The 23,553-nt window shown below is 43.3% G+C and overlaps 1 protein-coding gene across 1 annotated transcript in view; it reads right to left on the reverse strand.

Annotated features, from left to right (window-relative positions):
• The window catches only part of ABCA4 (ATP binding cassette subfamily A member 4), a 169,267-nt gene continuing 145,714 nt past the window's right edge, over positions 1-23,553 (reverse strand). Inside the window, exons 40-50 of the mRNA XM_056844136.1 lie at positions 21,735-21,858; positions 19,096-19,225; positions 18,809-18,929; positions 18,473-18,535; positions 18,274-18,380; positions 16,683-16,824; positions 13,971-14,105; positions 12,014-12,117; positions 9,661-9,753; positions 4,093-4,342; positions 1-131 (exon numbers count right to left, since the gene is read on the reverse strand). Of these exons, the coding sequence (XP_056700114.1) occupies positions 9-131; positions 4,093-4,342; positions 9,661-9,753; positions 12,014-12,117; positions 13,971-14,105; positions 16,683-16,824; positions 18,274-18,380; positions 18,473-18,535; positions 18,809-18,929; positions 19,096-19,225; positions 21,735-21,858 (1,392 nt within the window). The 3' untranslated portion in view covers positions 1-8. The remainder of the gene's footprint in view (positions 132-4,092; positions 4,343-9,660; positions 9,754-12,013; positions 12,118-13,970; positions 14,106-16,682; positions 16,825-18,273; positions 18,381-18,472; positions 18,536-18,808; positions 18,930-19,095; positions 19,226-21,734; positions 21,859-23,553) is intronic.

Raw genomic sequence — 23,553 nt, forward strand, 5'->3', positions numbered from 1 at the left:
GAGCTCCTTTATGCTTTTGTCTGCGGAGAGAAAGCAGGGGTCACTTTCACCTCTCTGTTAGCACCAGCTGCGCGAGGGTGAAGAGGAATTTCCTCATCCTCCATCTGTTGTTTAGCAAAGTTCACAAACACCTGAGGGAGGAAAAGCAGATAAATGTGTCATCAGAATTGCCTTTTCTTCTGGCAAAGGATGCAGGGAATCCAGAGGTCCTGTGAACATCAAAAATGTAGATGGAGCCTAATTCCATTGTGTTAAACTTGGAAGATCATTCTCTGCTTAACTAGTCATACGGTGCCCAACAGGCCTGTGGAAAAATATCCTGTCCCTTTAATGGAGGCTTAATGTTTGGAAATGGGCAGTTGAAGCTCTTCATGGCATGGCATATTATCCAATGAAGCCTTGGCTAAACAGGACATTTTTCTCAAGGTTTTTTTGGCAAACCTAGTCATCACTTTCCATACAGTTCTCCACATCTCCAGATTTTCAACCCTAAAGTCTCCTCTTAAAGCTCTAAAGAGAAACAAGGACAGGAGTCCCCAATGTGGCACCGGTGGGCACCATGGCATCTGACACCTTTCTCGATGCCCATCAAGTTTTATTAGACAGTGGGTATGGCCAGGTGTGGCTTCTGACCAGCAGGCCTTCTGATTGGTCATTGGAGATTGGCAGTTCATATTTTAAAAAATAACATTGCTTCACCCACTGCCAGCACAACACAAGGATCTTCATTGCATGACTGAAGATAAACTGTGCGCTTGCAAGATATTTTTTAAAATATGTTCATTTTAAAAGGCATCCTGAAGCAGAGCTTCTGCCAGAAATGTTGAAGAGTTAATATTAGAGTTAGAATCATAGAATCATAGAGTTGGAAGGGACCACCAGGGTCATCTAGTCCAACCCCCTGCACAATGCAGGAAATTAACAACTACCTCCCCCCACAACCCCAGTGACCCCAACCCTCCCCCCACCATGCAGGATCCCACAATCAAAGCACTCCCGACAGATGGCCATCTAGCCTCTGCTTAAAGACCTCCAAAGACGGGGACTCCACTACCCTCCGAAGCAGCACATTCCACCGTCGAACAGCCCTCACCATCAGAAAGTTCTTCCTAATGTTTAGGTGGAATCACTTTTCTATTAGTTTAAATCCATTACTCCATGTCCTAGTCTCTGGAGCAACAGAGAACAAGCTAGTTCCCTCAACAACGTGACATCCCTTCAAATATTTAAACATGGCTATCATGTCTCCCCTCAACCTTCTCTTCTCCAAACTAAACAAACCCGACTCTCCTCATAGGGCATGGATTCCAGACCTTTGACCATTCTGGTCGCAACGTGTCAACATCCTTCTTAAATTGAGGAGCCCAAAACTGGACACAGTATTCCAAGTGAGGTCTGACCGATGCAGAATACAGTGGTAGTATTACTTCCCTTGATCTAGACACAATACTCCTGATGCAGCCCAGAATTGCATTGGCCTTCTTAGCTGCCATATCACACTGTTGACCCATGTTCAGTTTGTGGTCCACTAAGACTCCCAGATCTCTTTCACATGTACTGTTGTCAAGCCAACTATCTCCCATCCTGTACCTGTGCCTTATATTGTTTCTGCCTAGGTGAAGTTATATATAACCTCACTCCCTGACATTTTGTGGTTGGCTTCACCTCCTATGACAGCCATTTCGCAGTTGTGCCCACTACCCTGTGTCAAAATTCCAAAGGTACCCTCAGGCTCAAAAAGGTTGGACACCCTGCAAAGGTTTGTCCCATTGAAAGTCACGACCACTGTTATCTTCTTTTTAAACCAATCCTTAAGTTACTCATAGTATAATTCCAAGCAGAGTCAGGGCCAAATTACGTGTTATATTTTTTGGCGAGTCAGGTGAGGGTTCTCTGGATTCTGCTTGCTTCCCCTAAAGTCACACAGCAGCTGCAGGGAATGGCATTTTTAAAGCATGCAGGAGCCCAATTCGGTTTGGCACTGCAGTGGGGCGGAGGAGGGGCTCCTGTCTTCCCCTCCACAATGTTCTTCCAAGCTGAAACAGCCCCTGCAGGGAGTTACATGCATAACTTGAGCTCTATGTGTAATATTCTCAGAATGTACAGCTACAAAGTTATGCAAATAACTTCTGCTGGGGCTGTTTTCAGCTCAGGAAAATAGCATGGGGGAAGGCAGGAGCCCCTTCTGCCCCCATGCCACTGTTCCAAACAGAGTTGGGCTCCTGGGGACTTAAAAAATGCCTTTCCCTGCAGCTTCTGTGTGACTTCAGGGAAAGTGAGTCAACTCCAGCCCAGGGAACCCCAACCAGACTCATCAAAACATAATATATAGTTTGCCCCCACTTTCTATTTGCCATCAAGTCACAGCTGACATATGGCAACCACGTAGGGTTTTCAAGGCAACAGATGTTTGAAGGTGGTTTGCCATTGCCTGCCTCCGCATCACGCCCCTGGTATTCCTTGGAGGTCTCCCATCAAAATACTTGCCAGGGTTAGGGTTGAGAGTGTGTGACTGGCCCAAGGTCACCCAGCAAGTTCAGTGGCAGAGTGGGGAATCAAACCTGGGTTTCCCAGATTCTAGTCCGACACCTTCACCACTACACCACACTGGCTCTCATAGATTAGTTATGCATGGCTGGATTGTCTTACGATTCTCCAGCAAATGTCAAGATTCTCTGCAGGTATTATTTATAACGTCCCCCTCCCTTAGAACTCAGCTCACTTCCATTTCGTGATTTCCCCAGGTTTTCCAATCCCTGTTTTATCCCAGAAATAAGTTTAATTCCGAGCTTATCTCGGATGTGAGTAGGTACATAGTTCAGCCGTGGGTCAATCTTCCCACATCACGACATGCCCCCATTCTCCAACCCCTCCTCCAACTCCTCCTTCAGCCATCCCCTCTGCAATGCCCCAGGAAGCCATATCGGAGACAGAGGCGGCCATGCTCGGTTTCTTCTTTGTGCCCCCTCGCCCCATTTTTTATTTGTTTTTCTCCTGCTCTGATGGAATACCAAATATTATCATATAATCCAAAATACTATTAAAAATAGCAGAGAGAGGCAGCAGAAGCTAGGATTGTATGTTCACTCTCCCCCCCACCCGCATTCGGATGACGACTTACGGAAGGGGTGGGGGGTGGGGGTGAGCGAGTGCACTATCCTATGCTCTGCTGGCTCTCTCTGTGATATTTAATAGTATTTTGGATGATATGATATATCAGTATTCCATCAGAGCAGTAGGGAAAAAAAAACATGGCAAGGGGGCATGGAGAAGGAGGCTTCCATTTTAGTTATTTTCAGCAGTGTGTGTCCAACCGCGGAGATTTCCCCCCTTTTCTTTTGTGCTATTCACAGGGATGAATGGTGAACTCGCCCATCTATTCTAGTCAATGTCTGTTCAACTGCGGAGATTCCCCTCTTTCCTTTTGTGCAATTCACAGGGACAAATGAAGAACTTGCCCCTCTATTCTAGTCAGTTTCAGCAGAGCGTGTACAAAGAAGTATCTTCCCCATTTTACTCTTGTGGATAAAATTCTGTACTCCATTTTGGGTTGTGAAATGGCCATTCACAGGGGGGAGAGGGGCGAGGGGCAGGGTGAAATTTTGTCAGAGTAAGCAGTACTGCCAATTACAATGCAGCGTTTAAATGGGCAGGGGACTCAGGCACTTCCTGATTTCTCCTTGTGATTATGCTGTGCTCATGAGACTGTTCAGGACTTTCTTAACTACAAGCAACACCATGCATGAGGTTTTCCAGTCTCGGGATATAAAAGTGTGAGACAAGAGAGGGACAAACGAGGGACATACTAACCATGCATAAATGACCATAGTTTGGCCCTTACATTCTTCTAAGTACAATTAAGTCAATAGGTTAGAAGGGTATAACTTATGACTGCACTGTCAACCCCCCATGCAATTTAAAATTAAAGCACATTAGTTAGAAATATGGAAGCATATAACCTTTATAAAGAATTGCCAAAATGTTGCTTGTTACTCAATCATTCTCAAAACTTTTAAGAGACTTGATATATTCTTGAACAGATGTCTGCCTTCTTAGGTGGGTTTTTTATGCTTTCGGTAGGTTTTAACTTACCTGATCTAGGGTAGTTTGTGAGACAGAATATTCTTCAATATTCAGATAGTCCTTGTTGGAGATAATTAATTGAAAGATCCTGGCCAGTGAGTAGGCGCATATCTGGTACTGAAGCATGTTGTAGTGCTTCTCTGTCTGTATGCTCCCTGGGAAGTGCACCTGTATGAAGTGCTCAACTAGACCTGGATCTGGAGGAAGTCCAGGTTTAGAGGCCTTGATTTTCATGGTAACAATGTAGCCATCTCCGTATCTGTGAAATACCCAGAATTTATAATGTGATGGGTTATACTGCTCATAAAAAAGGCATTCATAATTCCAAGGACATGGCGATGCATATTCTTTAAGGGTGGGTCATAGGCATTCTTTGCATTCTGAAGGTCCCAGCCTAAAATCCAGGCATTTTCAGTTAAAAGAATCAGGGAGTAGGTGATGAGAAAGACTTCTACAATGGGGAGCCACTGCCAGTCATAGTAGACAATACTAATCTTGATAAATTAGTGATCTGACTGTATCAGGGCCTCACGCTATTTTCAGTGAGATCACTTGAAGAAGAGTTGATACAGAAAAACCTCAAGAGACTAGCACCCATCATTAACAATTTCATCTGTAACTGCATGGCAACATACAAACGTTGTACAGCAGGGGTGTCAAACTCAAATGTCACTTGGTCGGGCTGGGCTAGGGTTGCCAGGTGCCCGGTGGTGGCAGGCAAACCCCCGGCAATTTGCCCCTCTGCCCACCGACCACCTGAGGGTGGTCGCACACCTCGCCCACGGCATACCTCGCACTCGGCACTTCCGGTTTACAACCAGAAGTGCAGCCTCGCAAGGGGCCTTTTCTCTTAGTTTGAGTGGTAAAGGGCCGCTTTACCATTCAAACTAAGAGGAAAAGGCCCCTTGCGAGGCGGCAGTTCCAGTTGTAAACCGGAAGTGACGCACGCGCGTGATCCCGGCTGCAGCCACACAGCCTCCCGCTGGAGGACAGAGGGGACCTGGCAGCCCTAGGCTGGGCCATTTGTACCATAAAATTTAAAGCCAGGTACTTGAGATACAAAGCCAATTAAAAATATTATTTTCTACTTAAAATACAAACATGCTTAAAACAATAGCACTGTTAAATAAAAGAAAATACCGTAACAGTATTATTGTTTTAAGCATGTTTGTATTTTAAGTAAAAAATAAAGTAAAAATAATATCATTAATTGGCATTGCCTGTGTCTTCTATAAAATTTGTAGCTCTGGTCCCTGGCATTAAATATCTTAAAATTTTAAACTGGGGTGGCTGCCTTGGCCGGCGAGCCCACAGCAGAAAGAGAGAGGGAAAGAACTTAAAGAAAAGAGAGAAACAGAGAGAGAAAGAGAAAGAGGAAGAAAGAGGGAGAGAGAGAAAGAGAGAGGAGAGAAAGAAAGAGAGGGAGAAAGAAAGAAAGAAAGAAAGAAAGAAAGAAAGAAAGAAAGAAAGAAAGAAAGAAAGAAAGAGAGAGAGAGAGAGAGAGAGAGAGAGGAGAGCAAAAGAGAGAGGGATAAAGAAAGAGGAAGAGGAAGAGAAAGAAAGAGAATGTGAGAGCCAAGAAAGAGAGAGGGAGTGAAGGAAAAAGAAAGAGAGAGAGACCTGGAAAAAGAACTGCAGCTTTATTATTATTCAAAGCGAAGCCAAGATCTAAAGCCAACCTGAACGTACTTTGCAGAAACCAAGAATTGGCGTGGGTGTATGTGTGTGTGTGAAAATGAAGCTGAAAATGAACATGGTTCCACTTTCCTCTTGAGTTCCTCTTCATGGCAGCTCTTCTTGCGAAGCCCAGGCAGAGTGTGTGCAGGGCTCGCAGCAGGTTGGGGAGATCCCTCCCTCGCCAGCCAGCCCAGCCCGGAGTGGGGAGAGAGCAGGGGGGCTGCCTCGGCTCCACGGGCCACATAAAATCCCTTGGTGGGCCTGATCCGGACTGCAGGCTGTATCATTGACACCCCTGTTGTACAGTTTAGTGTTGCTTAAGCTCCTTGTATAGTGGAGAAACAGGGTTTAAGTTCAGTAATTAAATAGCCTGTATTGTTTATGCATAAGGGTTGATTTTATGCTTGGAGAACTAAGTAAATTTAATTATTTGTTCAACACTTGATCATCACAAGTTCATAAGGTTGGAAGAGACCACAAGGGCCATCCAGTCCAACCCCCAGCCATGCAGGATTCCAGAATCAAAGCACTCCCGACAGATGGCCTTCCAGCCTCTGCTTAAAGACCTCCAAAGATGGGGACTCCACCACCCTCTGAGGCAGCGCATTCCACCATCGAACAGCCCTCACCGTCAGAAAGTTCTTCCTAATGTTTAGGTGGAATCACTTTTCTATTAGTTTAAATCCATTACTCCATGTCCTAGTCTCTGGAGCAACAGAGAACAAGCTAGTTCCCTCATCAACATGGCATCCCTTCAAATATTTAAACATGGCTATCATGTCACCCCTTAACCTTCTCTTCTCCAGACTAAACAAACCCAGCTCCTTAAGTCTCTCCTCATAGGGCATGGATTCCAGACCTTTGACCATTCTGGTCGCCCTCCTCTAGACACGCTCCAACTTGTCAACATCCTTCTTAAATTGTGGAGCCCAAAACTGGACACAGTATTCCAAGTGAGGTCTGACCAATGCAGAATACAGTGGTAGTATTACTTCCCTTGATCTAGACACAATACTCCTATTGATGCAGCCCAGAATTGCATTGGCCTTCTTAGCCGCCATATTGACTCATGTTCAGTTGACTCATGTTCAGTTTGTGGTCCACTAAGACTCCCAGATCTCTTTCACATGTACTGTTGTCAAGCCAACTATCTCCCATCCTGTACCTGTGTCTTATGTTGTTTCTGCCTAGGTGAAGTACCTTATACTTCTCCCTATTGAGATCCATTTTATTGCGTATGGCCCAGTTCTCCAGTCTATCAAGGTCATTCTGAACTCTGACCCTGTCCTCTGGGGTATTAACTACCCCTCCCAACTTGGTGTCATCTGCAAATTTGATTAGCATATCCTCTATTCCATCATCCAAGTCATTTGTAAAAATATTAAATAGTACCGGTCCCAGGACAGACCCCTGTGGCACCCCACTGGTCACTCCTCTCCAGGATGAAGTTGTGCCATTAATGAACACCCTTTGGGTTCGGTTGGTCAACCAATTACCAATCCACCTAACAGTAGCAGTGTCCAGCCCACATTTTACTAGCTTTGTTTCAAGAAGATCATGGGGGACTTTATCAAAGGCTTTACTGAAATCAAGGTACACTACATCTACAGCATTCCCTTCATCTACCATACTTGTCACTCTTTCAAAAAAAGTTATGAGATTAGTTTGGCATGACCTGTTTTTGAGAAACCCGTGTTGACTATCAGTGATCACGGCATTTCTTTCTAACTGCTTACAGACCGTCTGTTGACTGCTCTAGTAGCTTTCCTGGTATTGATGTCAGGCTGATAATTGTTTGGGATTTCTTTTTTCTGCTTTTAAAAGATGGGGACCACATTTGCCCTCCTCCAGTTTACTGGAACTTCTCCTAACTCCAGGAATTCTCAAAGATGATTGCCAATGGTTCTGAGATCACTTCGGCCAGTTCTTTTAACACCCTTGGATGCAGTTCATCCAGCCCAGGAGACTTGAATTCATTAAGAGTAGCCAAGTATTCCCGTACTATCCCAGTGTCTATACTATACTGTAATCTCTCTACTGCATCCTCTGCTCCTTTATTCCCAGGTTGAGCACTATTTCCCTTTTGGGAGAAGACTGAGACAAAGAAGGTGTTAAGTAATTCTGCCTTTTCTGCCTCCCCTGTTAATAATTCACCATCCAAGTTGCCCCATATTTACTGGCACTCCCTGCTATGAAACTGGCCCTTGGGAGCGGTTAGGATGAGGTAACTTGAGGGTCAGAATAAAATATTCTTACTCTTATTGATTTCAGTTAGCTCAAGTATCTCTAAATTGGTGCTGTAATGTGTCCGTAACATTCCAAGCCTGGCAATCTAATCTTGGATATGAAATAATTTGTGTGGAAAAGAACTGAAGTGAATATGCTTGTACTGGGAAATCAGAGCTAAGCTTTCAAGGTTGGCCCTACCATCCAGCAGAGTGAATCAACCCTAAGGCAAGAGATGAATGCAATTAAAGGATAGGAAATATTTAAGCCATTTCAATATTTTGAACCAGTAAATTAAAAGTAAGTCTTGATGCATTTGTTCTTAATATTGTATCCTGTAAAATTAATGTTTGGTGTGTTAACATATTTGGGAGGAAATGCAATGACACAAGAGACTATAATAGAGTGCTTTATCACAGCAAGAGTGGCACAGATTCATGTGAAGAACCAGTCTGGGGCAGGACCAGGTGAACACTGTGTGGGGGCAGGGGAGAATTCAGACTTTCCAATTTAGGTTTCAAAATATCTTAAGCCTGACCGGAATAACTTGCTTCTTATAAGACTCTGGCTTACTTTTATGAGTCCAGACCTTACCCAGTGCAATTTTCTAAAAGGAACTGAAAAATATGAGATGAAGGATGCATAACTGAAGATGCTTGCAGAAGACAGCAGAAATGCAACTCAACCAGGAGAGGCTACCACCCCTCGCTCCTGCTGCCGCCACCCTCCACTCTGCGCCTCACAGTCTGGCAGCCACAGCACTTAACACTTGTGCCATACTCATTCTCCAGGAACCTTTAAACATAGCATGGCAAGCCATTCAGGCTCCCTTCAGTTCCCCAAATTTTCTCATCTTGAGAGAATTCAAGAAGCCTTATTGGGCACAACATGATATACTGTGTTTAAGGACTGCTCAGAAGGGAGAGGGATGGAGTGTTACAGGCTCTGGTCTGGACAGGGTGGGGACAGTAGCAGAATCAGCCATACCCTTCTGCCTCCTGAGGTCACCACCACATCTTGCCACATTGTAGAGTTGAGCACAGTAGAGTACAAGGGGCTTTCCACCTTTGCAATACAGAGATAGAAATGGCAGCAAGAGTTGCAGCCAAAAGAACCATATTACACAAATAGGTAGAGCTGAAATTACAGCACAGGTTTCTGGAGGGGATAGAAGTAATGAGCCAAGTGGCCTATGTGTTTATTGTAATAAGCAGTTGTACAAACTAATAATGCACTACACAGTAATGATCCTGATAGAGACATCACTGGGGGATTACCACTAAATTAGCATTACTGGTTGAAGTGAAGAGATTTAGAATTAGAAAAATCAGTGATTGAATGACTCTCTTAGTGCAGGTGTATACCACAGAAAATAAACTAGCCAGACATTTGCTCTTCCAAGGGAATGCTAGAAAATGGAAAACTGTGAAATGGAGCTGGGGTTCTCTAATAAGAATTCTCAGCCCCATTACCAAGCTACACAAATTCCAAGATTCTTGGGGGGGGAAACACAAGAATTAAACAGCTATTTAATGCAGAGATGCCCCTAAAGCCAGGCTAACTGTGATCTTCCACAGGAGACTCCCAGTGAAAGGGTACAATAACTAACCATGCTTTCCTCACTGAGAAGTACTTAATAATTATGAAAAATGAGACATAAATCTTTTAACATACTTGTATTTGAGATGCTGAATGGTGCCCAGGCATTTGAAGGTCCCGTTAACCATGATAGCCAGGCGCGTACAGAGTGCCTCGCATTCTTCCATGCTGGTAAAAAACAGAGATCATCTACCATTTCAGGATTACAGCCAAAAAAGAAAACAACTACAGTCCTGCTGTCCTAATATGTACAAATAGTTTGTACTGGACCTGACGACACACAACAAACCCTCCATTGTGGTTTGGCCTTGCCATGAAGCTCAGATGTTTTTGCAAGCTAGTTGCTTTTTTCTCCAAACAATGAAACTGACCCCTTGAGGATCAGTAGCTTCTGCTTCATATTCTCAGGTGTTTCAGTTTTGTTCAAGATAAACATATAATAGTGTGGAGAATGTTTTTATTTATTTTGGGGTTGGGTTTGGCAAAAACCCCACATTTAGGGGTTTTTTAAATTATTTTTGCTAGCCGAAGACAAGCAGGAGACAATAAAATGGCCAGTTCACACCTTAGCTTGACTCTGACACCTAGAAGGGATACAGAGACTTGGGGAGTGTGAGAGGCTAGATGGTATATTCTTGGAGATTTCAAGGATTATTCAAGGAATATTCAAGGATTATTCAAGGATTATTCAAGATTTCAAGTATCAAGGAAAAGATTATTTGACCCACAAGCTGCTGGGAAAACAGAAGAGATAAAATCCCTTGGTATGGAGGGAGAGGGGTCCATTTTGCAAGTCCTTTTTGGCTGATTCCATCTGGAGGAAGGAGCTCTTACGCCTGAGCTCCATCTTGATGGCCGCCATCGCCACATGGAGCAGATAAAGGGGTGACTGCCTAAATAAAGACTCCAAGGTAATGGGAAGCTTTTAGAAGACTGTAACTGCTAAATTAAAGACCCTGTCTTAGAATAAGATCAACTAGATCAACATGTAGAATGAGGGACAGGAGAATTGCATGTTTGCACCTTTCTTTTGTATTGATTGCTCAATCTGTTAACTGTATACAGAGTACACATGTGGACTTTTGACTTTTAATAAATTCTTCACTATTTTAAATGCTGGTAATTGCTCTCCATACCACATAGACTTCCAATGTTCGAACACACTATTTAAAAGGGTGCCCGGAGAAAGGAGTCAGTTAGTTACTAGATTACTATTTCCATGGGAGTGTGCAAGTGTGGTAAGCTTTCCCTGTGGTAAACAGTCACTGAGTAACAGGAGATGCAGGCACTAGGCAGAGCCTCAAAACTGCAATGTGGGAAGAGAACCTGGGAGTACTGGCCCTCTTGGTGGATAATTCCTCAAATGACCAGTTGGTGGCAGCATACCAAAGGAGGAGTGAGAAATTCCTCCAGGGGTTGGGCAAGCTGGGAGAGCAGTGTATTGTTGGGCAGAGGTTTGGGACAGTCACTGGATGCCTAGAAACCTCAAAGGGCCAAAAGGAGTGGTACTGGCAGGTCAGTGGGCTGTTCCACCACGAGCAATATTTATTTAACATTTATTGCTGGTTGCTCTTCCTTTGGGAAGCTCTATGTGACTTCCATGGGGTAGCCTCAAAAACAGTCTCATATCCAGATAACCAAAGAATCAGCCAAAGTGTGATTTGTTTTAGTGAAATGAAAGTATCATCTATTTTCAGACTATTTTGGGGCCCCACAATGTTCTGGCTTCTCAAAAACATGATGCAGCCATCCCAGAGAAGTGTGGATGGTTGCCAGGGTGGATACAAGTGTCTCCACTAATCCTACCAAGTGGTGGGAAGAAATTTTCTAAACCTCATTTCTTGTCAAGTGGTACAATAGAGGAAGATGTGTGCTCAGCTCAATTCCTCTTATGCTGAATGATCCTCAGTACTGGAGGGATGTGGACGGCAATGGATTTGCCATTCCACTGGCACCTTTCAACATATACGTAGGAAGCCTGAGGATACAGCACAGTCATCCAGACCTTGATGGAATTCTGTAAAGATCATGAAGGGCTTAATCTTAATTTCATAAATAAATAGCAGACGTCTAAGGGCTAAGCCACAATTATTCCTGTTCACATTTCAGCCCAGTTTGAGATCTATAAAAGTTCCAAAAAAGCATGCACACAGTCATTCTGGTACTATAACACACAAAAACAAGAAGGCCATATATTTCAATGCCAATGTTTCTTGGATGTAGAATGCTAGCACTTCAGGGAGAAGGTAAAGTAGGTTTCTCCCCTATGTGCTAGTAGGTTTCTACCTTCAATGAGTTTTTAACATGTTGAAGTACTTTGTTTCTAGGAGTACAGTAGAATGTCCTTACTCTGAATATTTGAATTGGCTACAAGCAAGAACAAGATCTTGGGTTCCACAGCTGATTGTACATGAGTTATTTGCATTACCTGTGTGAGGTCAGAACCACAGCTCTCCCTTCTCTGATTATGCTGACAATTGAGTTCCATAAGGAACGTCGGGACTGAGGGTCCATACCTGTCGTTGGCTCATCCTGAGAGAAAAAGATAACAATAATGTACCTGGAGATGATGAAAAACATTTACAACTGTCTGCCAACGAGCTTTGATCGTTATCAAGGAATTTTTTTTCAGGCTTGGTTATAATTGGTCCAAACCAGATTAGTGAGTATTTATACAAGCAGCTAAGACAGAGAAGCAATCATGTGGGTATTTTTTTTCTGATAGTACACTGAAGCGATCTTAAATGGCACAAGATCCTTCTGTAAAATGGAGCCAATGGAGACAACTGCCCTAGTCACTGATTCTCTCCAGTATGTCAGGTTAGCTTAGGTAATGAGGGTTCTCTAGCCAATCCCTGGCTTCCCATTGGAAGTACACATATGTAGGAGGGAACTAGTGATACAACAACAACAGTGGGGAAGCTGATGCCATTTTGGAGTGTGCAAAAACTACATATGCATCAAATAACTATTTTCTGAGAAATACTGGTAAAATGAACGAACCAATCCTACATCAAGTGATTTAAAAGCTGGTGCGGAGAAGATGTACATATTAATTGAAATGGTTGTTGATAAAATTACTTTGCAGATATGTATATTCATATATATTTGTGAATGTGAACTTATGACTGCCCTGTCAGAGAGATGAACTAGGGTGGAGTCAAGGGTGGATCATTCTTAAAGCCTCTTCCCAATATGACCCCCCAGCACTTTGGAAGAAGAAAGAGAAGGGAAGTGGGGGAGCTGATGCTTGTCTTTGTGACTTCAGAGAGGGGTATCTCTTGATGGAAGAGCACAAGGTTTGCATACAGAAGTTTAAGTTTCCGACCTTTAAAAAGAGTTTAGGCTGGGAAAAGACTTCTGCCTGAGACCGTGGAGAACTGCTGCCAGAAAGACAGAGTAGAAACACAAGGGAGTTAGATGGACCATTTGTTTGACTGAACATAAGGCCGAGTATTGTGAGATTGGACTGTTAAATTTCTCTCATGCTTGAGATGCAGCAGAATTCCCAGAAGCATGATTAGAACCAACCTCACACAAAGAAACATGGGACAGTCTGTTCGAAGGGCAGGTCAGTCTTATTCTTACACATAAAGTAAACTTGTGGGGGTGTAAGTATAAAGTTGGCCTCCAAATTTCATTCAGAAAAAATTGTGCCTTAGGTATCAGAAGTCTGGGGAAAAATTCTAGAGAATATGCAGTCACTTACTGGTGTAGTGTGACCAGAAAGAAAAACAGGGCTAAAACATGACTAGCAGGTTCTGTCGCAAATAAAATATAGCTTATGTCCCAAACGAAAGCCAGTGGGAATTTGATGTTGACTGTCTCAGATAAGCCAAAGACACAATTTTTTGGATCTAGAGATAGCTACAACTTTGCAGAGTTGAGGACTGAGGGCCTAGCCATGCAATACAGTTTTTCTAGGTCAGCAAACTTGTTTTGGGTGTTCATGCCTCCCAGGTGCACATGGGTCCAATTTGGATTGGGACTGCAGTATGCCAGGAGAGGTGGCTTAAGCCTCCCTGCATAGTTTTTCCAAACTGAAATAGCATGAGGGGTATCATGTGCCCCATTGAGGGATTCTTATGTACTGATGGGGTGCATGTAGGGTTCCTCAAATGGGGCCATTTCAGGTCAAGAAAACAACAGGTAGGGGACACTGAAGCCCATTCTCCTTGTACACTGTACCCCTGATCCAAAAGCAGCCCCCTCAAGCACTAGGAAATTAAGTTTCTAGTGAGGAATTTGCAGCACACATCTGATTGAAAGTCCTTGTGGCAGTCTGATTGTGGCTGTCTCAGGCACAACCTAAGCAATGTACAATGTGTGGTTAGGCCTGAACTGCTTTGCAAGTTACCTGGTTTCCTTACCACCAAGGTACTTACCAGCAGGACTAAAGGAGGGCAGCCTATCAGTGCAATGGCAGTGGAGAGCTTGCGCTTGTTGCCACCGCTGTAGGTACCTGCCAGCTGATCTGCATACACCAAGAGTCCGAGCCTCTGAATTCCCCACTCTGCTACCTGTGGAAGAATTAAAGGAATGTAAAAAGGATTTCAAGATACTTAAAATACCATAGGTTTGATTGAGTCTACCATGGATGCAGTGTTCTTGCAACAGAAAGAGCATTATAAATCTTGTCCCTCCTCAATCCAAGCACATGCACTCAGCATGTCAGGCCGTTATAGGAAATGTGTTTCCCTTCCATAGTTCTGTTCAGCCCCCCCCCCCATTATGCCTTCCTTCTTCCAGTGGTACAGCCTTCCCATTACTGTAATGGCTTGGTGTGATGCCTTATAGCGATGAGTAGGTGTGTGTGTGTGTGTGTGTGTGTGTGTGTGTGTGTGTGTGTGTGTGTAAAGTGCCGTCAAGTTGCAGCCGACTTATGGCGACCCCTTTTGGAGTTTTCATGGCAAGAGACTAACAGAGGTTGTTTGCCAGTGCTTTCCTCTGCAACCCTGGACTTCCTTGGTGGTCTCCCACCCAAATACTAACCAGGGCCGACCCTGCTTAGCTTCTGAGATCTGCCGAGATCAGGCTAGCTTTGGCCATCCAGGTCAGGGCTCAGTAGGTGTATAGGATTCCAGTATGTCCTAGGAGGATCTCTCCATGTGTGGCTGCTATGTCCGTGATGCATCAAGCTGAAGACTGCAGATTTTACATTTAGTACTATACTCATGAAGATGACTGGGGAAAGCACTGGCAAACCACCCCGCAAACAAAGTCTGCCTTGGAAACGTTGGGATGTGACATCACCCCATGGGTCAGGAATGGCCCGGTGCTTGCACAGGGGACCTTTACCTTTTACTATACTCATACTAGCATTAATCCTTTGCCAGTGGTAATATATCCCATCTCCATGGCTATATGGGAAGGGGAGGGGTAAATCATAATGTGAGGAATAAACCTACGGTGACAGGCCCTTTCTGTCAACTGGGAGGACCCACGCAGCCTTTTATGATTTTGAGGGACCAAGTTTGTTTTGAAGTGTAAACCTTCCCCTCAGTTACAAGATGTTCTTAGGGTAGTAGCAAGCATTAAGGCCTTAGGTTCACTGCTGTCAGGTAAGTTTGTGGTGAACAGGGAAATCCCTGAGGCAGGCGTTGTATGCAAACACCAAACAAAAAATATTTATTTACAGACTGGTTTTAAAGAACCAATCAGCAGCACAGGTCTCCAGATAGTCAAAAGAGAAACCTAGCCAAGGCACATAAATTTAAGCTGGCTATCGCTTCCGAGTGTGGTTTGAATTCTCTTTAATGCTTGCAGGTACAAATAGGCTTTAACTGACTAGGCACTAGGTTGGATCCTCTTTCACATATAGGATTCTGCTCACACCAGCCTGCTCTTACCTAGGAGTCAGACTAAATGGTATGAGGTCTGCTAATCACCAGAGACATGCCTCACAACTGGGCACTCTGTCCTCTCCCAGAGGTAGAGTTGAACCACTCTGCTGTGCTACCAGGCAGAACTACCCTTCAAACTGTCTGCTTCTTTTCTGAGGCAGACCCAAATTATCACTGCACTCTCCCAAGGCAGATCTGGATTCTCCTTGCACTGTCCCTGAGGTAGACCTGAACTAACTCCTGCTGTGCTTCCTTCTAACATTCCACCCCCACCCCCACCCCCAGAAAAGGTGCCTGGATGCTGGCACAACACTCCCATCGGTGCAGGTGTGAAACAGCTGAGTGGGTGTTTTACCTCTCAAGGGCAGGACAGCTTCCTGTCTGCCACACATACAGTGATGCTCTTTCTCACTCACTCGGAGTTTCTACTAACCTCCACAACCTTCGTCCCACAGGTTCAGGGTTACAGGTAGGTCAAGCAGTCACAGTTCAACACTCTACTTTCCTTTTTTAAAATATGTAAAGAGACCAGACATTTTTATGCACAAGTTTCCCTCTCATTCACTGAGACATCACAGGACAGGGTAGCCCAGTCCCAGTTATTAATAATCACCCCTCACTCAGACACTGAACAGAGCTGCTGGAGATTGGGACTCACCTGCTGCTTCTTTCACATGCTGTCAGCATTTATTCATATCCTAATATATACTTATATATAGGCCGAGATCTTAACTTTTGTGTGTATGTGCTTGTGTGTGTGCTTCTTTCCCTGAGACCATACACATCCAGCCCACAGGGTTAAACAAACAAGGAGTTAGCTTTTATTTATGGTTTGAACATAACATTGGAGTGAATCAGGAAGAGGTTACAAAGTTTCTTTACAATTGAACATGGAAGAAATAGCAGGTACATTACTCTTGCTTTTCATGCATGGGGATCAACAGATAATCCCATTGGGGAGTGGCAACCAAAAATCCTGTGCAGATAGGCAGAATGGATATGATTCAGCCTATGCAAGATTGGCTTGGGCACAATGGTGATACAGTGTAAATAGCCAGTTTGTCTTTCTGGATTGGCTACCTACCTTTTGAAATTCCACTTCATGCATGAAAGAACCATTCATGTACTAGTAGTACACATAGCTCTTTGTACATTCAGATGTATATCAAAGAGAATTATTTTTATATCAATAAAGAGTCACGCTAAAAACAACAACAACAGAGCAGAAGTGTAAGTGCTGAAGAAAAAAATTACCCTCTCAACTTCTGCTTCTGGGACACCACGTAGACGGGCATAAAGATACAAATGCTCTCTTCCTGTGAGCAGATCATCAATAGCATCGAACTGTGGGCAGTAGCCCATGTTTTGATGAACATCAGAGAGATGAGTCAATATGCTGGGGAAAGGAACAGCAAAAGAGTAACTTATCTTTCATGAGACTGCATTAACATTCAATCACTAGCTGTGGGAGAGAGAACAGGTTCCTTCTAAGTTATGCATTTATTTATTTAGAATATTTCTATCCCACCTTTCCAAAAAATCTTAAGGCATGACAACATTTGAACACCCTGCTTTTCAGAACATTGCTAGAGATGTATCATACGTTGCAACCAAAATAGGCACATATTAAAGATACAGGGAGTGGCCTCCTTCTACTGCATCATGGTGCAAGGTGGCTGTATGTTTTGTTGTTGATCAGTTTGTTCACTGTCATAACATGGTGTGGAAGCTACTGGTCCTGGCTTCCAGATATGTACTTCCATGGCATATGGTTATGACATATAACCACACAACAAAACAGAGTTGCTAAATTTTCAACTAGATTTCTACTCTGAGTGGAGCAGCCCTCTTCCACATCCTCCTACAGCACTGTGTCTAAGTAAATGTACATATGTAGATATACAGTTTGGGATGTTTTTCCATGCCACTCAGCTAAATGAAAGTTGTATCACATTGAATGACTTCTAGAGGTTCCACACAAAATGTTTACACTAATGTGAATTTTAAAATGTATTTAGGAAGAAAGGTAGGATATGGATCGCCTCCTTCCATATGAACCTGCCTGCATGCACCCCACTTATAAAACTAGGGAGATCTTCCCAGAGAATTCTCAGTAGCCTTTTAGGCTCCAGGCAAAGTATGCCCTCTTAGGCAAGGCTTTTGAGAGGTAAGGGTTTTTTTGTGAGGTTTTTTTTTTTAATTTCCCCTTTTCTTTCTTCTCTGTTCTTACCCATCTGCTGCAGTCTAGGTGTTCTGCTGCTCTTCTGCAGTTTTATGTCCACGTTCATGGGTATGGAGCCCAACAGTCAAGAAAACCATATTTAAGAACATGCTTTTAAAGTACTGGACCAACAATCTCAGTAAAGAAGACATTTTATTAAGAGTGCAAACTAAAGGGGCTTTTGCATTTTTAGTTTAGTACTTTTTAAATATCAAACCACAACTATGGAAGAAACTGCTCCACAGGGAAATAACATTCTGGTACAAGAGACTCTTTAACATCACTCATTTGGACAATCTGGACTTCACTATCTCCGAATTTTACCCCTGTAGATGGAAGAAGAGACCATAACAGGTTTAGCTCAGGGCACACACACCCCCTACAAGGGACAGATGAGTTGGGTAAGTCCAATTCAAACCTCCTCACACCAATAAAGACATCTTTTTTTATTTTCCACACCCTGCCAAAGAGCAAGCAGAGATTGGTAATGGAAGCACAATGGAAGTGTGATCCTGTACACACTTATTCAGAAGTAAGTCTTACTGACCTCAATGGATCTTACTGCCAAATATATTGTCTATTATTGACTAGAGTGGACTGTTCCGGCATTTCTCAGGAACCTACCTGTAGCCCGCCACTATAGCATCACCAAAGGTTGCTTTAGTATCCCCAGTCAGCATCCTGAATGTAGTTGTCTTGCCAGCACCATTCACTCCCAGGAGACCAAAGCACTAAATTATAAATTAGTGCACGATTATTATTTCAGAGGATTGTCAGATGAGAACTGTTTCAGAATGTGTTACAACGCTGATAGACAACCTACCTCTCCAGGACGAATACCAACACAGAGCCGGTCCACAGCTGGTACATATTTACCTCCATAGATCTGGAATAAGATGATGTTTTTTAATAAAATAAAATAAAATAAACCATTGCTGCTATTTCCCATGCATTTCCCCCACTGTACCACTGGATAACTTTTTTTTTAATGGCAATTGTTATAGCAATTATCAATCTTTAAAAAAAAGACTTCCATTGGTGCAGTGGGGAAAATGGCAGCCGCAAACAAAAAAGCAGATATTTGATATACAGCATTCTGTCTTCCTTGCCCAAGTGAACACTAAGGGAAATGAATATTTTCTAATTCATGGAAGATTACCTTGGTCAACTCTTGTAATTTCAAGATATCTGTTTTGCTGTCTCCACTCATGATTCGTTGCCTTTCCTCTGCAACATCCTCATCTTCATCCTCAATAGGCATCAGAGTATTTTGAGGCTGCCTGAAGAAACCAGACCAAATGAGTTAACAATACAGCCCATGTCTAAAAAGCAGCATATTTTAAAAACCACAAATGTGGTACTTTCCCAGTCAGGCACGTCTACATGTTAACACTAATTAATTTCATAGTCATAACATATCTGAAGTCTGAGGATTTTTCAACATACCATCTTGTAGAACAGAAATTATGCTGCATCAGAAGATTCAGAAGAAAATAGGCAACCCCTTGCACTGCCAGAGCAACCATATTCTTTCCAGCAAAATCCCAATGAAATGGATTCAAAACACGCTCTTCTCCTTAAGGGGCAAAACCAACCAAAAATCAAACTGAATTACTACCCAGATAAAGTCTTGCTTATCTGAACAAAAGCCATTAAAATAATTGACTTCAGATGCAAAGATATAATTCAGTTCATAATTACTAAGCAACTACTATGCAATTTCCGGAAGTCTCTTAGTCAGGATGCTTAACTATATACCTTTCAAGAAGATCAGTTATGTTAAACATAGAAAGGAAAGCAAAAAGCCAAACAAAGGATAATCCAGGCATCTGCTACTTTATTTTCCAGCCCATCTGGGCTCATCTTTAAGGCTGTATACATATCTCTCCCTGAATGTTTATAACATTTTCCAGAACCCTGCACCAAAGAGCTTACAATTTAAACTGTGACACCAATGAGAATTTAAACAAAGAAGCCAATGAAGGCAGGACAGGATGAAAAAAAGAGGCAAAGGAAAAAGGAAAATGATGGGAAAATGCAAACATAACTGAGGCTTTGCATCAGCTGGGGATGAAGATCTTAGAGCCAGTCTACATATGAGTTTACAGTGTGGATGTGGCTGAAAAATCAGACCTTCATGGTGGATTTTCCATCCTACAGTTACAGCAAGCAACAGTACACCCATGTGAATCAGAATCATCACATACTGAACTTCCTCACTGCACCTCACTGTTTGGGGAATTCATGTAATGATGACCCCAATTCACACACTGATTCTGCTTTGGGTTACAGATGGATGTGTATGGATAATTCACCAGGGGGATGTTATTGTTAGTGGCAGCTCCAGTAGTGAGCCGGAGGCAAATAAAGGAATCGGTCTGCTTGTTCATGAGAGAGAACCCATAAATTGTTATGTTCTTTACTAATGAAGGGTGTTAAGGAGGGGCTGAAGGTTCAGAAGGAGTTGTAAAAGATTGCTCAAAGGTGTCTTAATGCCTGCTGCCTGAGACAAAGCTAAAAGATCCAAAATGAGGGTCCTTTAACCAGAGTGAATACTCTGTTATGCAGCAGTCCCCAATGAGCTCATTGCTACAGAACCCTCATTTCATTTAACACAATCCTAGTTATGAGACATTCATAGCCAGATCTTTTTTGTTCATGGCACAGTGACAACAGATATGAATATATTGTGTTGGTTTTGTAGCGGCGAGCTTCATCTTATTAAAGAAAGCTCATGGAATAACAAAAGACATTCCAGCTACTTCTAAAGTTAATTCAGTGGCTACAGAATAAAAAACCACTACAAAAATGCATCCACCCTGCCTCCATGTTGAAGGCATTTCTCAAGTTTCTGTATCAGCCACACTATCATGCCCAGTCCCTGACCTTTTACCCAACTGTCCTTTTTTCTGCCTACTTCATATTTATTAGGATAATTGAGATCTGGGCAAGAAATACGTCACCTATGCAACACTTGGCATTGTTGAGGCTAAATAAATATGACAAAGAGGAGCGCAAAGAAAGAGAAATGTATTCTTAATGTGAGTTTTACAGGTACAGTTTTACAGAGCAAATAAAATAATAACCCTTTTCCTTAATCGTACCAGGTGTGGAGGTATGCTCTCCATACAAATAAAATTATAACCCCTCTTTCTGATATATAGCTCTTTATATGCATGTTATTATCCTGTGTATGGAAGGATTTCCACCATGTTATTCTGCAGCTGCAGTCTGTAATGAAATAGTACAGTCCAGGAACAGGACTACCACCTCATCTACTGTGAGAATATTTTAACCCACCATATCAAATCAGGCCTTCAATCCACATAGTTCAATATTGTCTACTCTGACTATGGCAGTGGCTCTGTAGGGTCTCAGGCAGAGCAAGGTCTTCCTGGTTTTTAAAAAACGTTTATTTATTCTAGTTATGTTATTTATAGTTCTTTCCCACATCGACTAAAGGTGGATTACACACAGTAAGTCAGTACAGTAAACAAAATGGGACATTCAATAACTAATACAATAGGAGAGTAGAAGTCTGGAACCACCAGAAAGAAACAGAAACATAACACATGTGTTAACAAAACACATTAAGTGGTACACAAATTACATAATAGGATCCTATCTACAATATGCTTGTATACAACCGTAAAGACCACCAGTCCCAATCATTTACCCAAGTAAGTTTGTGAAACCATTTTATACTGTGCAACCCTATTACCTGTGCAGAAAAGCCCTCTTGAATAGTTCAGTTTTGCATAGTTTGCAGAAGGCCAAGAGAATGTGAACTTTCCTGATCTCCTTGGGCAGGCCATTCCCCAAGGTGGGAGCCACAATGGAGAAAGCACAGGTAGGCTGGCACCTGCAGAAACCCCTGCTGACATGAGTGGAGTTGTCATGGCAGAGCATCAAGGCATGGGGCAATTTTCTAAACTAGTTGCTCCTATATCTGTTACATCAACACGGGGGGCAAAGTAATTGGAAATGTCTTTCTCTAGATTGCAGAAAGTCTGACTAGAGAAGTCAGTCCACCACATATTTATTTACGGGGCACACAATAATAATTCCATTGTTATTGTACTTACCAAATCGAGCAAATACATCCGTTACAGCTTGGTTCATAGCCAGGTCAATGAGTCCACGGCCCAGGCAGAAATGAGGAAAGACTAGGAGGATGTTTTTCAGTGTTTTGTTAAATTTCAGCAAAGACTGCAGTAGACAAGAAGACACACGTGCTAATAAAACCCAGACATAACAAAAGCCTTTATAATTTATGGAACCATTCTGATATTAAACTGAAAGCTCACACAATTCTAGCACCTTTCAATAATGAATGAAAACTGGTGCATTGGTTGCTCTGCATATGAGACCAAACAAATGAAGTATGCAAAAGAGGCACAGGACATCTAGATGGCAAAAGGAGCTTTCTTCTTCTGTGCAACTGAAGAAAGGATAAGTGAGGTGACCTATAAAGGGGGCCTGCTCCTTCTGCATCATTTCAGAATCTTCAGAGTTTCTATATTATTTTATGCCAAAGTCCACAAGCGCAGGCATACCAAATGTTTTCTAACAGCGCATTCCTGACTTGCACTGGCAGCCACGCCCAAAGGCCTTTGGAGGCCAGCGATGGCCCACAGCGGCGGCGGCCAAGAAGCACACACCGGCGTTTGTGGCCCCAGCGCGTGCGTGCAGGGCCGGATGCCAGTCTCCAGACACTGGCAAAGGCCGTGGCGGCGACCCGGGAGGTGTTCCCGGGGCGTAATGGCATCCCGGGAGGCGTTCCTGGGGTGTAACGGTGTCCCGGGAGGCGTTCCCGGGGTGTTACGGCGCTGGCCAGGGGTGAGGTCGGCGTCAGGCGGCCTCCTGAGCTGTTTCGGCTTGGGAACGCCCCCTTTTGTTTTGGCCGAGATATGACACCTTTTAGGTGGCATATCTCCCGTGCAACTCTATGAGGGTTGCACGGATTTTTGGTGCCAGCCCAAAACCTCCTTAGGAGGCAGTGCCGCTGCGTTGCCTCCTAAGCCCGGCACAGGCATTCCAGTCAGGAATGCGCTGTAAGAATGTTACTGTTGACTGTTACAACTATATAACGGTTAGCTGGCTGGCCCCTGTGTGAATGACAAAGGCCACAAAACCGACAGACCAAATAGGATTCCCCCCCCGGTGTACAGAATGATATGACAATAAATTAACCAAAAGAGAAAGACCCTTAAAAAAAAGCCCAATGAGGGCTAAAAATGCTCCTGAAAGGATGGATGGCTGAGATAAGCTGAATATCAGTTAAAGGGGTGGGGGAATAAACAGATCAAGATACAGAAAGTTCACAGAATGTCTTGGGGGTGGGGGAGAAGTTGAGATCTTCAGTTTATCCCTTCCTCTCACTGATTCTTTGTGGGTTCCCAGCCCATTACTGTATGGCTCTTTTTCTTTTTGCCATCAAATCACAGCTGACCTATGGTGATCCCATACAGTTTTCAAGACAAGAGACATTCGGAAATGGTTTGCCATTGCCTGCCTCTGTGTCACAACGTTGGAGTTCCTTGGAGGTCACCCATTCAAGCACTCACCAGTGCCGACCCTGCTTAGCTTATGAGATCTGACGAGATCAGGCTAGCCTGGGGCTATCTAGGTCAGGGGTAGCTCCTGTTTTACCAATGAAAACTGAAAAATCAGGCTACCCAAGAACAACCTAAGGTTTCCACATTCTTTGGGAGCTCCCATGTGTCCAGACAAATATGACTTTGAAAATTAACCAACAGAAAAAGGAAAACTCAGACCGAGGAGAACTGGATATTGAAGGATGGAATGGAATGGGCTGGAATATTGAGAGCAGCTAAGTTAAAGTGAAAAGGGAGGGGCCAACCTTTTGAGAGCTCACAGCCCGCTCAGCCTTTTGAAACGTCA

Source organism: Euleptes europaea, chromosome 2, assembly GCF_029931775.1.
Source record: "Euleptes europaea isolate rEulEur1 chromosome 2, rEulEur1.hap1, whole genome shotgun sequence".
NCBI classification, from domain to species: domain Eukaryota; kingdom Metazoa; phylum Chordata; class Lepidosauria; order Squamata; family Sphaerodactylidae; genus Euleptes; species Euleptes europaea.